The sequence below is a fragment of the Oratosquilla oratoria genome, chromosome 21 (assembly GCF_046742065.1).
Source record: "Oratosquilla oratoria isolate Oo_2021 chromosome 21, ASM4674206v1, whole genome shotgun sequence".
NCBI classification, from domain to species: domain Eukaryota; kingdom Metazoa; phylum Arthropoda; class Malacostraca; order Stomatopoda; family Squillidae; genus Oratosquilla; species Oratosquilla oratoria.
In genome coordinates, this window is record NC_134797.1 from 20,336,487 (window position 1) to 20,351,986 (window position 15,500).

The window sequence follows — 15,500 nt, forward strand, 5'->3', positions numbered from 1 at the left end:
AGTGAACATGAAACTAAGGAAGTTCGACATACAAAAGAAAAACATAAGGGAAACAGAGAACACAATGGAAGTGGCAGAAAACTAAGAGTGTCTTACACAAATATAGATGGATTAATAACAGGATTGAATGAGCTGAATGATTATCTGAAAGAAAAAGAACCGGACATAATGGGAATTGTAGAAACAAAATTAAAAGGCCCACTACCACCCAACAGTGTAGGACATGATGCATACAATTATTGGATTAGAAACAGAGAGAAAAAGCAAGGGGGTGGAGTTATGTTCCTGACTAAGAAGGATATAAACGTGAAAGGTGTCATATATGGAAAGAATACAGTAGAGATGATTATGATAGAAGTGGAAGACAGAGATAAGAAGAGCAGAAAATTTGTGATGAATTATGTGCCTCCAAAAACAGCCTCATGGGAGGAGAGTGAACATAAAAGTATGTTAGAGGACACAAAGATAACATTAAATAAAATAATGGAAGATGGAGGAAGAATAGTTATGATGGGCGACTTTAATTGCAAAGAAATCTGCTGGGAAGAAATGACAGTAAAGGGTGGAGATGACTCATGGGGAAACGCTCTACTTGAGATGATTATTGACCACACAATGACACAATGGATACAGGAGAACACTAGGTATAGAAATGAAGAAGAACCATCGAGACTAGACTTATTAATTACATCTGAACCTAGAATAGTGGACAAGATTGAATATAAAACACCAATAGGTAAAAGTGACCACATATTGATTGAACTGGAACTTAATGAAGAAAAATATATCAAAAGAAATGAACAATATAGAAAAGGAAGAATGATGTATGAAAAAACAAACTTTGATAAAATAAGAGAATTCTTTCAACAAGAAAACTGGGAAGAAATATACAAAGAAGAAACATCAGTGGAAAAGAAATGGAATATTTTGACAAAAATGTACAAAAAAGGAGTGGAAAAGTATGTCCCAAGACAAAAAACAAGAAAAAGAATATGTAAAATGCTGGTACAACAAAAGTTGTAGGGAGTTAAAAGACAAAAGAGACAAAGCCTGGACCAGATGGAAAAAAGACAGAAAACCTGAAAAATGGAAAATATATACCAGTTATAGAAATGAATATGTACAAACATGCAGAGAGGAAAAGAGAAAATATGAAAAAGACGTCATAGAAAAGTGTAAAGATCAACCAAAACTATTCTACAGATTTGTAAACAATAAACTGAAAAACAAACAGGACTTGGAGAAATTAAGACAAGGGGGAGTTGAATACACTGAGGAAATGGAAATGGCGGAAATTATGAACAAACATTTTAAATCAGTGTTTACAAGGGAGAACATACAACCTGAAGAGATTGAATGGAAAGAGAAAGTCCCCCCTATAGAAAAAATAGAAGTATCAAAGAATGAAATATTGATACAATTGAGTAATCTTGATGTCAGAAAATCACATGGACCAGATGAAATAGCAAACTGGATTCTGAAAGAATGCAGGAATGAACTGGCAGACAAAATACATAGCATAATAAGCAGTTCCTTGAAAGAAGGAAAAGTTCCAGAAGATTGGAAAAAAGCAAATATAGTACCTATATATAAAGGAGGAAATAAAGAAGAACCTACCAACTATAGACCAGTCTCTCTAACAAGTACAATAGCAAAAATTTGTGAAAGAATTATCAAAAATAGATGGGTAAAATACTTGGAAAAAAACAACGTACTAAATCCAAGGCAATTTGGATTCAGACAAGGACGATCATGCGTCACCAATTTAATATGTTTCTATTCAAGGCTAATAGATATAATACAAGAAAGAGATGGATGGGCTGATTGTGCATTTCTAGACCTAAAAAAAGCTTTTGACAAAGTACCACATAAGAAGTTGCTTAAGAAACTAGAAACTGAAGGAGGAATACAAGGTAAATTACTAAATTGGATGGAAGACTTTTTGCAAGAAAGAAAAATGAGAGTAGTGATAAGAAACCAGCACTCAAAATGGAATGAAGTAATAAGCGGTGTCCCGCAGGGAACAGTCCTGGCCCCAATAATGTTTGCTATATATATTAATGATATGGATGAAGGAATTGAAAGCTATATGAGCTTCTTTGCAGACGATGCAAAACTACTGAAAAGAGTGAAAACTGAAGAAGATTGTGAATCACTACAGAGAGATCTAAATAAAGTACAGGAATGGAGTAAGAAGTGGGAGATAGAGTTCAATACAAAAAAGTGTAGTATAATGGAATTTGGAAAAAGCAAAAACAGAATAACAGGATCATATAATTTGGGAGAAGAGGGAATAAAAAAAGTAGAAAATGAAAAGGACCTGGGAGTCATTGTTATGAATAATATGTCACCTGAAAAAACATATAAATAAGATTTTTGGAGAAACTTATAATCTAATAAGAATCAAAGTGGCATTTACATACCTGGATGAAGAAATGGTGAGGAAAATCCTAATCACCCTGATAAGACCAAGATTGGAATATGCAGCAACGATATGGTCACCAAGTACAAAAAAATGTATAAAAAAAACTTGAAAGAATACAAAGAGCAATTACAAAACTGGCACCAACACTCAAAACTATCATATGAAGAGAGACTACAAAAACTTGAACTACAGACACTAGAGCAAAGAAGAGAGAGAGGAGATTTGATAGCTATTTACAGAATCATGAAAGGCATAGAAATTACTGATAGAGAGAATCTGATAAAATGGGATGACAGAAATACAAGAGGACACGGAAAGAAAATAAAAAAAGACAGCTATAGAAGAGATTTGAAAAAGAACAGCTTTCCACACAGAGTAATAGACAGTTGGAACAAGTTAGATGAGAAAGTGGTGTGTGCAAAAACAATACATGAATTTAAAAATTGTTTAGATAAAATGAGAAATGAAGACGGGACCCCACGAGCATAGCTCCCCTTCCCGTAAAATACAACTAGGTAAATACAACTAGGTAAATACACACACACACACACTTCAACGAACGGACGGCATAGACGACGTTCTGAAGAAAAAGTGAAATTTCGTGGACCTATTGTTTTTACAGGGTGGGGGGGGAAATTGCTCGTGGTGTAGGGAAAGTAAGGAAAAAGGAGAAGGGGAGGGATTACTGAGGGAAATGGAAGGAAATGAGGAAGGTGAGGACTTGGCCCAGGCAGGCAGACGAAATCTAAACGAGAGCCGGACCAATTTAGCGATGATGAAATGTCTAACAAAAATGTAAAGATTAGAAGTATAGATAGGAGCAATACAGTAGAAGATGATGAGAATATTTTCCAGGGATTTAAAGAGGAGAAACTTATAATTTAATAAGAACAATCAAAAGTTGCATTTACATACCTGGATGAAGAAATGGTGAAGAAAATCCTAATCACCCTGATAAGACCAAGATTGGAATATGCAGCAACGATATGGTCACCAAGTACAAAATTTTTTATAAAAAAAACTTGAAAGAATACAAAGAGCAATTACAAAACTGGCACCAACACTCTCAAAACTATCATATGAAGAGAGACTAGAAAAACTTGAACTACAGACACTAGAGCAAAGAAGAGAGAGAAGAGATTTGATAGCTATTTACAGAATCATGAAAGGCATAGAAATTACTGATAGAGAGAATCTGATAAAATGGGATGACAGAAATACAAGAGGACACGGAAAGAAAATAAAAAAAGACAGCTATAGAAGAGATTTGAAAAAGAACAGCTTTCCTCACAGAGTAATAGACAGTTGGAACAAGTTGGATGAGAAAGTGGTGTGTGCAAAAACAATACATGAATTTAAAAATAGTTTAGATAAAATGAGATATGAAGATGGGACCCCACGAGCATAGCTCCCCTTCCCGTAAAATACAACTAGGTAAATACAACTAGGTAAATAGACACACACACTTGCTCTGCCCCCCTTATAAAGAGGGCAGCTAAATGCAAAGATGTGCTTAACATATATAAAAGCCCATATAACCCCCCTCCCATCTCAAACCTTGTGGATAAAGAGTCACCCATCCCTCAACACAATACTTAGGACATTGGTCTATAATTTAGTGGTTCCTTATTACTCCCTCGTTTATGAATTGGTAATAAGAAGTATAGTAGGGGTTACAAGGTTGGATAGAGTGAGAAATGAGATGAAGAGGACATCAAGATTGGAAAAAGAGATGGGAGATAGGGTTGATGAAAGAATATTGGGATGGTTTGGACACATGGAAAGAATGAGTGCAGAAAAATAGTAAAAGAGGTATGGAAGGCAGAGGTGGATGGAGTGAACTTGAGGGGATGACCGAGAATGAGATGGATATGGTTAAAGGGGCATTGAGCAGGAGTGGGATGTCTGTTGAACAAGGAAGGGAGAAGGCAGGAGATAGGGGTGAGTGGAGAATGGCTGTGTATAGACGATAGTGTGATGCAAGGAAGGGGGTGCATGGGGTATGGGGGGTTAGGGAGTGATTATGTGTGAATGATGTTTTGACGCAGCCTGAAGAGATTTCTCCCTGTCTGCTACTTATTGCATGGTGGGCTGGAGAGGGATGGTCAATGATTGAGTGAAGCAGCCTTGCTGTGGATGTGCTGTGTCTTGTGCATTGTTTCAGACCCAGGGCAGTGGGTGGGATACAGGGATGACCTGGCATCCATGAGGAGCTAAGATGAGAGGGAGGAAAGGGTGGTGGATGGGAGGAGAATGGGTGGTGGTGGGTATATGCCTTTTGACTTTCGATATCTTCCTTGTAAGGGGGGAAAAGCCTTTGGTATATAGATAGATAGAGATTTATGAATTGGTAAACCAAAAGGCCTTTTCTCCTTTATAAGGGGTTGGCTGTTCTGTTAATAATAGTTTTAACTTATTATGGTAGAATTGTTTTTTTGACTACTATTTTGTAGTTGCAATGTGGAGTGATTATTGTTATCTGCATGAGTTAGACCTGGTGATGGGAAATTTCAGTAAATTAGCTTGAAACCATTATTTGGTATTGAAACCAAAATTGTAAAGATTGATAATTGAGGCCAGAGTAGTAAAGACTAAATCTTCTTGTATGTATTATGTATTTGGTATTTGAAACCTGTAAAAATGTAACCTATTTTTTATATTGTGTTTTGAGTGTCAACTCTTTTTAACAGGTGTTGCTAGATACAGGCATACATCATTTAAGACTTCTGCACCTCCTGGGGAAACTGTCCCTTTTTATGTTCCTGCCTATTTGGATATTTTCTGATGGTTATACCATTGCTATTGATAGCTCTTGGGTAAGTAGTATTAGCACATTTTATATGTATATATGTGCATATATGCATATTCATTGTATAAGTAGGCAGGAAATTTTCTCTCAAGCATATATGATTAAGAATTGTGGCAAGTTTATTATTACAGAGCTTCTTGTCTGCTTTTTCTCCTTGGGTGCTTATTCATTGTATGAGAGTGAATGGTTTGAGGTAAAGGTGGGACTTCGTCTGGGATGTGTTATGTTGCCCTGGCTGTTCAATCTTTACATGGATAGGGTGGTGTGAGAAGTGAATGCAAGGGTAGTGGGTCAGGGGTTGGAGATGATTAAAGAAAATGGAGAAAAGTGGGAGGTGAGCCAATTGTTGTTTGTTGATGACATTGCGCTTGTAACAGGATCAGAGGAGGGATTGAGGAAGTTGGTGACAGCTTGAGAAGATGTGTGAAGGAAGCTGAAGATAAATGTGGATAAAAGTAAGGTGATGAGATGTACAAGGGGAGAAAGTGGCAGCAGGCTGGAAGTGAGCATTAATGGTGAAAGACTGGAGGAAGTGGATAGTTTTAGATACTTGAGTCAAATGTGGCAGGAAAGGGAGGAGTGGGGGTGGAGGTAGAATGTAGATTGAGAGAAGCAAGTAAATGTCTTGGTGGATTAAAAAGTGTAATGAGAAATAGACATCTGGGAATGGATGTTAAGAGGAGGTTATATGAAGGAGTGATTGTGCCAACAACACTGTACGGGGCAGAAACATGGAACATGTGAGAGGAAGAGAGGAGGAGTTTGAATGTGTTTGAGATGAAATGTCTGAGAAGTATGATAGGAGTTACTAGGCTAGATAGAGTGAGAAATGAGGAGGTGAGAAGGAGAACAGAGGTAGAAAAGGAGGTGGGAGATAGGGTTGACGAAAGAGTATTGGGATGGTTTGGACACATGGAAAGAATGAGTGGAGAAAGATTATTAAAAGAGGTGTGGAAGGCAGAGGTGGAAGGAGTGAATATGAGGGGGCGTCCTAGGATGAGATGGATGGATGGGGTGAAAGGGGCTTTACAAAAGAGAGGAATGCCTGTTGAGGAAGGACGGGAGAGGACAGAAGATAGGGGTGAATGGAGAGGGGTTGTGTGTAGATGATGCTGTGATGCATGAGGGGCATTGGGTTGGGGATGGGGGGTGAGGAAGTATGTATGAGAAAAAATTTGATGCAGCCCGAAGGGATTTCTCCCTGTCTTCTCCTTTTCTGCATGAGGGGACGGAGAGGGGGCGTCGCCAAATTTATGAAGCAGCCTTGCTGTGGATGTGTTGTGTCTTGCGACACTGCTTCTGACCCAGGGCAGTGGACAGGATGCAGGGATGACTTGTCATCCAGGAGGTGCCAAGATAGGAGGGAGGGAGGAGGGTGGAGGGGAGTGGAGCATGTAGGGGATGGAATGGGTGGGAGTTGTTTCTATGCCTTTTTCTTTTTGGCTACCCCCCGTGTAGGGGAAAAAAGCCTTTGGTATATGTATGTACATATGTATGAAGGGATGATTGTGCCAATGGCACTGTATGGAACAGAAACATGGAACATAAGAGAGGAAAAGTTTAAATGTGTTTGAAATGAAATGCCTGAGGAGTATGGTAGGGGCTACTAGGCTGGATAGAGTGAGAAACGAGGTGGTGGGGTGGAGGGCAGGGCTGGAAAGGGAGTTGGGATAAAGGGTGGATGAAAGAGTATTGTGATGCTTTGCACACATGGAAAGAATAAGTGAAGAAAGATTGGTAGAAGAGGTGTGGAAGGCAGAGGTGGAGTGAGTGAACATGAGGGGGCGACCAAGGATGAGGTTGATGGATGGGGGTAAAAGAGGCATTGGGAAAGAAGGGAATGTCTGTTGAGGAAGGGAGAAGACAAAAGGGGAATGGTTGTTTATGGATGATGCTGTGATGCATGGAAGGGAGTGGGTAAGGGATGGAATGGGTGAGGGAGTATGTGTGAATGATATTTTGCTGCCCAAAGGGGATTTCTCCCCATCTTCTCTTTTTCTGCATAAAGGGATGGAGAGGGGGAGTTGCTGATTAAACAAAGTGGCCTTGCTGTGGATGTACAGTGTCTTGCAGCATTGCTTCTGACCCAGGGCAATGGGTGAGATGCAGGGGAGACCCATCATCCAGGAGCCAATAAAAGAGGGAGGGATCAAGGGTGGTGAATGGGAGTGTAGGATGTGGGGATGAAATGGGTGGGAGTGGATTTATGCCTTTGACTTTGGCTAACTCCCTTGTAAGGAGGGAAAAGCCCTTGGTATATGTATATAGATAGGTAGACAATCCTCAGTCAACAAGACCATATCTCTTCCCTGAGTGACATGGGCCCACCTGGAAATCGTTGCTGATCAGCTGGCAGGTGTGGATCTCCTGCAAGAGAGACCTAAGGTGATGGATTGATTGAGAAGTAACAAGAAAAATAGTTTGGATGGCATGAATTGACAGCAAATTTTGATAAGTGGAGACACGCAGATGGGACCTTATAAACATAGCTCCTATCCTGTGTATTACAGCTAGATGAATATATAACAAGGGATCCTTTAGCATATGAGGCATGTTCCCTGGGGAATTCTAAGTTAAGGGAACCAAGAAAGATGGAAAATCTAAGGGAGATTACTTATTTCGGTAAATCACAAATCTATCAATATATCATGAGCTTTTTCCCCCCTTATAAGAGAGGTAGCCAAGTCAGTGACACATACCTATTCCCACCCATGTCACTTCCCTCCACCACCTTTTCCACTCCTCCCATCTCAGCGCCTCGTGCATGACGGGTCATCACTGCATCCGCTTACTAACCTGGGTCAAACACAATGCAGCAAGACAGTACATCTACAGCAAAGCTGCTTCACTTAATCGGCAACCCCCCCCCTGTGTCCCCTCATGCAGAAAATCACAAATAGATAAATATAAAATAGATAGGATAGTACATACATATACCAAGGGCTTTTTACCCTTTACATAGGAGGTAGCCAAAGTCAGAAGGCATAAATCCACTTCCACCTATTTCATCCCCACCCACTCCACTCCCGTTCACCACCACTCCCTCCTGCTTTTCTTGGCACCTCCTGGATGATGGGTCATTCCTGCATCTCGCCTAATTCTCTGGATCAGAAGCAGTGCAGCAAGACACAGTGCACCCACAGCAAGTATGTTTCATTTAATCGGCAACCCCCCTCTCCATCCCCTCATGCATAAAAGAAGATGGGGAGAAATCCCTTTAGGCTGCATCAAAATATCATTCACACATAACCACTCCCTAACTCCCCCATCCCCCACCTACTCCCTTCCATGCATCACAGTATTGTAGGATAGTACATATGATTGAAAAGAACAACAAGACATGGTTAATTTGAGTCAAAATAGTCTTGATTTCCCACCTGGTAGATGTTTGTCCCAATACCTGTTGCCATATCAAGTGAACAGTTTGAAGTGGAAAAAAATGCATATGTTGTGTCAGGATGGCCTGGATTGGTGGTCACTTTGTATGTAGGAAATGCCTTGGAAAGAAACGAGGCTGCTGCACCACTTTCTCTTTTTTTAACTCTAACAATTTCACTTACTCCATGGAAGAGTATCCCTCTTGAAACCTTTCTCTTTTTCCTACTTCTTTTCGAGTACCACATTGTTCAGATTCTTCAATGGAATTACCTTGATGATCAAAAACCTTCAAAATCTGCCTGTATTAGCGGAGAAAAAAAAACACAATATAAACTAAAATTGGGTGGGGGAAAAGAATACTGCCACCAAGTATTCCCACTTGGATCGTAAGAGGCGAGAAGAAAGGGATGGGGAGTGGGAGTAGGCATCCTTCTCCTTGTAGCCCCACAGGGGACATTCCTAAACGAAAAAGTAAAGGCATAAGAGGGTCTGGGAGTTTTCGGAACAGCACCCTAAGGTTTGGGTCTTTTAATGTGCGTGGATGTGGTACAGATGAGAGTAAAAGGGAAGAGATAGGTAGTATGTTTGTGAGATGAAAGATGGATGTGTTGGCTTTGAGTGAAACTAAGTTGAAAGGAAAGGGTGAGTGTAAGTTTGGGAGTGTAAGTGGGAGGTTATCAGAAGTGAAGAGAGGGTGAGGGAGGGAAGGGGTGGCTATTCTAGTAAGTGAAGAGATAGGTAAACGTGTAGTGGAGTGGAAGGAGATTTCCTCAAGGATAATGTGGATGAAGGTGAAACTGGGAAAGGAGATGTGGGTCTTTGTAAGTGCATATGGGCCTGGCAGTGAGAAGAGTGTAGAAGAAAGGGAGGCCTTTTGGATAGATTTAAATGAGTGCATAGAGGATTTAGGGAGAAATGTCAATGTAATAGTACTGGGAGACCTTAATGCTAGGGTAGGAAATGGTCCAATTGATGGAGTGGTTGGGAAATGTGGAGTCCCAGGAAAGAATCATAGTGGAGAGTTGATGGTGGAAATGTATCTAGAAAGAGAGTTGATGATACCAAATACAGTGTTTCGGAAGAAAGTCAAGCATAAGTACACATGGGAGAGGGTGGTGGATGGAAGGGTGGTAGATAGAGCGTTGATGGATTATGTAGTGGTAAATAGGACTATGATAGGAAGAGTTAAGGATGTACATGTGCTAAGGGGAGAGGGTGGGAGAATATCAGATAATTTTTTGGTGGAAGGTAAGTTGAGAGTGGAGGATAGATGGAGAAAGAAGAAAGGGACAAAAGGTAATGAGGTTCTTAGAGTGAATTCTTTAAATGAAAAGGAAAAGGAGAAGGAGTACAAGAATCTGAAGGAGTGGGAGGGTGTGATGGTTCAAGGAGTGAGTCACAAAGTGTGCAAGGATGGTGTGTGGAACAAGAAGGAGTGAGTCACAAAGTGTGCAAGGATGGTGTGTGGAACAAGAAGGACAGGAGGAAATAGAAGGAAGGGTAGTGAATGGTGGGATGAGGAAACAAAGAAGGTTGTAGAAGAGAAGAAGCGAGCTTTCACAGATTGGTTACAAAATAGGACGAGGGAGTCATATGAGAGGTACAAAGAAAAGAAAAGAGAAGTAAAGCAAAAGGTAAAGGAGGCAAAGAGGAAAGCAGATGTGAAGTGGGGTAAGAGTATGACAGAAAATTTTGAAAGTAATAAAAAGATGTTTTGGAAAGAAATTAAGAGAGGAAGAGGAGGCGAATCAAGTAGAGAAGAAAAGGTAAAAGGTGCAGATGGAGAGATGAAAATGGAAGAGAAGGCAGTGAGGGGAAGATGGGCAGAATATTTTAGGGAGTTGCTAAATGTGAAGGAGTATAGGGAGGGAAAGATAGTTCCAGTGGGAAATGCTGAGAAAATGAGAGTGATGAGTGAGGAAAATGGAGAAATAAGGAAGGGTGAAGGCAGTTAAGATGATGAAAGCAGGTAAGGCACCTGGTCTGGATGGATGCCATGCAGAATGTCTAAAAAAAGGAGGTACAGTGATGGTGGACTGGCTGGTGAGGTTATTTAATGTTTGCTGGAGAGAGGGTAGAGTGCCAGAGGACTGGAGGAGTGCCTGTATAGTTCCACTTTACAAGGGAAAGGGGGACAAGTGTGAATGTAGTAGTTTCAGAGGGATTAGCTTGTTAAGTGTAGTTGGGAAGGCTTATGGGAGGATCTTGATTGACAGGATTAGGAGAGGAACAAAAGGAGTAATTGGTGAGGAACAGTGTGGATTTAGGACGGGTAGAGGTTGTGTAGATCAGATTTTTGTGGTAAGACAAATAAGTGAGAAAGCTATAGGAAAGGGGAAGGATGTTTTTTGGGCTTTTATGGATCTGGAAAAGGCTTACAATAGGGTAGACAAAAAGGGACTGTGGGAGGTTATGCAGATATATGGGATAGGAGGAAAGCTTCTAGGAGCTGTCAAGAGTTTTTATGAGAGTAGTAGAGCTTGTGTCAGGATTAGAAATGGAGAGAGTGAGTGGTTCAAGGTAAAGGTGGGACTTCGTCTAGGATGCGTTATGTTGCCCTGGCCGTTCAACTTATACATGGATGGGGTAGTGCGAGAGGTAATTGCAAGGGTAGTGGGTCAGGGATTGGAGATGGTTAAAGAAAATGGAGAAAAGTGGGAGGTGAGCCAGCTGTTGTTTGCTGACGACACTGCGCTTGTGGCAGGATCGGAGGAGGAATTGAGGAAGTTGGTGACAGAGTTTGGGAGAGTATGTGATAGAAGAAAGCTAAAGGTAAATGTGGGTAAGAGTAAGGTGATGAGATGTACAAGGGATGAAAGTGGCAGTAGACTGGAAGTGAGCATTAAGGGAGAGTGACTGGAGGAAGTGGATAGTTTTAGATACTTGGGTGCAAATGTGGCAGGAAAAGGTAGAGTGAAGGTGGAGGTAGAATGTAGATTGAGAGAAGCGAGTAAATGCCTTGGTGGATTGAGGAGTGTAATGAGGAATAGACATTTGGGAATGGATGCTAAGAGGAGACTGTATGAAGGAGTGATTGTGCCAACAGCACTGTATGGGGCAGAAACATGGAACATAAGAGAGGAAGAGAGAAGAGTTTGAATGTGTTTGAGATGAGGTGTCTGAGAAGTATGATGGGGGTTACTAGGCTAGATAGAGTGAGAAATGAGGAGGTGAGGAGAAGAACGGGGGTGGAAAAGGAGTTGGGAGATAGGGTTGATGAAAGAGTATTAGGATGGTTTGGACACATGGAAAGAATGAGTGAAGAAAGACTAGTAAAAGAGGTATGGAAGGCAGATGTGGAGGGAGTGAACATGAGGGGATGTCCTAGGATGAGGTGGATGGATGGGGTGAAGGGGGCTTTGGGGAAGAGGAGAATGTCTGTTGAGGAAGGACGGGAGAGGACAGAAGACAGGGGTGAATGGAGAGTGGTTGTATATGGATGATGTTGTGATGCATGAGGTGGAATGGGCGGGGGGATGGGGGGTGAGGTAGTATTTGTGAGCAAAATTTGACGCAGCCCAAAGGGATTTCTCCCCGTCTTCTCCTTTTCTGGATGAGGGGATGGAGAGGGGGGGTTATCGATTTAATGAAGTGGCCTTGCTGTAGATGTGCTGTATCTTGCGACACTGCTTCTGACCCAGGGCAGTGGACAAGGTGCAGGGATGACCCACCATCCAGGAGGTGCTAAGATAAGAGGAAGGGTGGAGGGGTGTGGAGTGTATTCAGGGATGGAATGGGTGGGAATGATTTTATGCCTTTTCCTTTTTGGCTACCTCCCTTGTAAGGGGGAAAGCCTTGGTATATGTATGTAAAATTAAATTTGATCTTATTTTGTTTATCATGAACGACTTCAGAAAAGAAAATCACTAATTTCCCTCCCTGACTTACTCCCAAAGTTACATACATACAAAGGATTACAAAGGATTACAAAGGCAGAGCATGCCAACAGGAGACCTTTTGGTCCATAACTAGGTCGGATGCATAAAAAAATAATAAACAAGATACAAATAAATAAATAAAAATTATAACAAACAATTTTAAATAAAATAAGTAAATAAATAAGTGGTTTAAAGTTAAATAATAAACAAACAATTACCTCTGATCATGTCAGTCCCGTTAATGCAGTGTTTCCCAACCTTCTTCAGTGCGCCTACCCCTCGGCCATCTCCAAAATTTTCCTTGAACCCCCATCCAATACAAACATTTGAAAAGGACATACATATACCAAAGCTTTTTCCCCCTTACAAGGGAGGTAGCCAAAAAGGAAAAGGCATAAAATCATTCCCACCCATTCCATCCCTGAATACACTCCACACCCCTCCACCCTCCCTCTTATCTTAGCACGTCCTGGATGATGGGTCATTCCTGCACCTTGTCCACTGCCCTGGGTCAGAAGCAGTGTCGCCAGACACAGCACATCCACAGCAAGGCTGCTTCATTAAATCAGCGACCCCCCCTCTCCGTCCCCCCACACATATAGGAGAAGACGGGGAGAAATCCCTTTGGGCTGCGTCAAATTTGCTCACACATACTACCTCACCCCCCCATCCCCTCGCCCATTCCACCTCATGCATCACAACATCATCCATATACAACCATTCTCCATTCACCCCTGTCTTCTGTCCTCTCCCAAAGTTGGAAGCAGCAATTTTATTGCCTCTACTGTGACCCTGGATAGCATTGTTTCTCTTGTGACTGTTTAATTGGCAAATACAGTTGAACCTCGCAAGCCCGGACCCCGAATGCCTGGACCCTCGTATGACCGGTCGAAATGAACAAAGGGCGGAATTTTCAAGCAAAGTTCCCTATTTGTCTGGTAGGTGGCAGCGATGGCCGTACACGTGTAATCAAATCCGGCCCAGTCAAGCCGCCACCAGGGCTGCCGTTTCGTAGAATTTTGTACCAAAACGTAGTAAAATAGCGGCATGTGGCAACTGCACAAGGACATGTGGAAATTTTTTCTACATAGCTGGCTGTTAAAACATTCAAAAACTCAAACTTTTGTTTAAAAATCATAGAACTAGTTATCAAATAATAAATGGTACATCAAAATATGACTTTTATTGGTAATTGTGTTACTCATAAAATATTATACCCCAAAAGATACGTTTTTACGGTGTAGAAAAAAATTCTATGCTAAAGTTTCAGCTTTCTTTTAGCACCAGGGCTGCCGTTTCATAGAATTTTGTACCAAAACATAGTAAAATAACAGCATGTGGCAACTGCACAAGGACATGAGGAATTTTTTTCTACATAGCTGGCTATTAAAAACATTCAAAAACTCAAACTTTTGTTTAAAAATCATAGAACTAGTTATCAAATAATAAATGGTACATCAAAATATGACTTTTATTGGTAATTGTGTTACATACATACATATACCAAGGCTTTTTCCCCCTTACCAGGGAGGTAGCCAAAAAGGAAAAGGCACAAAATCACTCTCACCCATTCCATCCCTGAAAACACTCCACACCCCTCCACCCTCCCTCCCATCTTAGCACCTAGATGACGGGTCATCCCTGCACCCTGTCCACTGCCCTGGGTCAGAAGCAGTGTGTTACTTATAAAATATCATACCCCAAAAGATACGTTTTTACGGTGTAGAAAAAATTCTACGCTAAAGTTTCAGCTTTATTTTAGTGATAATAATAAAGAAAAAATAATTTTTATATCTTACTGAATATGTTAGGGCATGGGGGCCTTATATACATTCAAGAATAAAAAAAAAAAAAAAAAACTAGAACCAACATTTTGTCAAAGTTTGACAAGTATATGTTGCTATGAAAGTCTGCACATGCCCAAGAAAAATGTATGCCCCGGTATGGCAACACTCCCATTCTACACGGCAGTGTAGAAAACGCGGCAACCCTGGCTGCCACCACTGTCCCGCATGCATACCTTCCGATATTTACAGTGTACGTAATACAAAATACAGTACAGTACACTGTATATACAGTATATTTACATGCCTGTATTACAGTTATTATTACAGAATTATTAGTATTATAGTATTATTATTACAGTATTGTTATTATTACAGTGTTAGAGTATTATTCTTATGTGTTTCTATGCCATATCATACATTACCTATACGTATACCGCTACGAAAATCTATGGGTGTTAGGGCGACATTTTCGATGACCGGACTTTTGGCATGACCGGACCGCCCTTACCCCCAATTAGTCCGGGCTTTCGAGGTTCGACTGTATCTCCATGAGGCTTTACCGATGAAAGGCTAATCTAGGAGTGTTGCCCGTGCTTGCACATGTTTATTGTCAGTGTGTAGTGAGTTTTATGTAAGACATTTCTCTTGTTTGTCCCTCAATGGTAAAGGTTCACATTTTATATTCAGCATACAAGTCTACCCCTGGTTTTGGAGAGATTTTTTAGCCGTCAAATGTTGACTTATATGCTAGCATGTACAGTAATTTAATTTTTTGTTGAAAACAAATACATAGTAATGAAAAATGTTATCTGAAAAGTTTAATTTGGGTTAATATCTATTCACAGTTTAAGAGAAGAGAACCTGTTGAAACATTCTTCCTGCTCTTTTTGGATGGGATGCTCAACTGGTTGCAGAATCTCCTTGCCTTCACAATTCTCCATTATGTAACGCCCCTTACCTATGCTGTTGCCAACTGCTCCAAGAGGATAACTGTCATAGCTGTGTCTTTGATAATGCTTCGTAATCCAGTCACTGTAACTAATGTCCTGGGCATGTTGCTAGCAATACTTGGAGTACTAGCTTATAACAAGGTAATTATTAGAGTGATCTTATGGACTTTGAGAAAGACTGTAGTAGTTAGTGGATATATGTTAAAAGGTGTCTTCTCCAGAAATATTGTATACATAGTTGATGTGACTGATAGTTTTGAGTTTAAGGTTCTC

At 40.8% G+C, this 15,500-nt stretch overlaps 1 protein-coding gene across 3 annotated transcripts in view; it reads left to right on the plus strand.

The window, feature by feature from the left end:
* Positions 1–15,500, plus strand: part of LOC143036755 (solute carrier family 35 member E1 homolog) — a 44,168-nt gene that overhangs the window by 20,470 nt on the left and 8,198 nt on the right. For 2 of the 3 annotated variants that reach the window (XM_076204456.1, XM_076204455.1), the window contains exons 4-5: positions 5,116–5,241; positions 15,123–15,368. In XM_076204456.1, coding sequence (XP_076060571.1) covers positions 5,116–5,241; positions 15,123–15,368 — 372 coding nt within the window. The remainder of the gene's footprint in view (positions 1–5,115; positions 5,242–15,122; positions 15,369–15,500) is intronic. The other variant, XM_076204457.1, reaches the window with a different exon arrangement.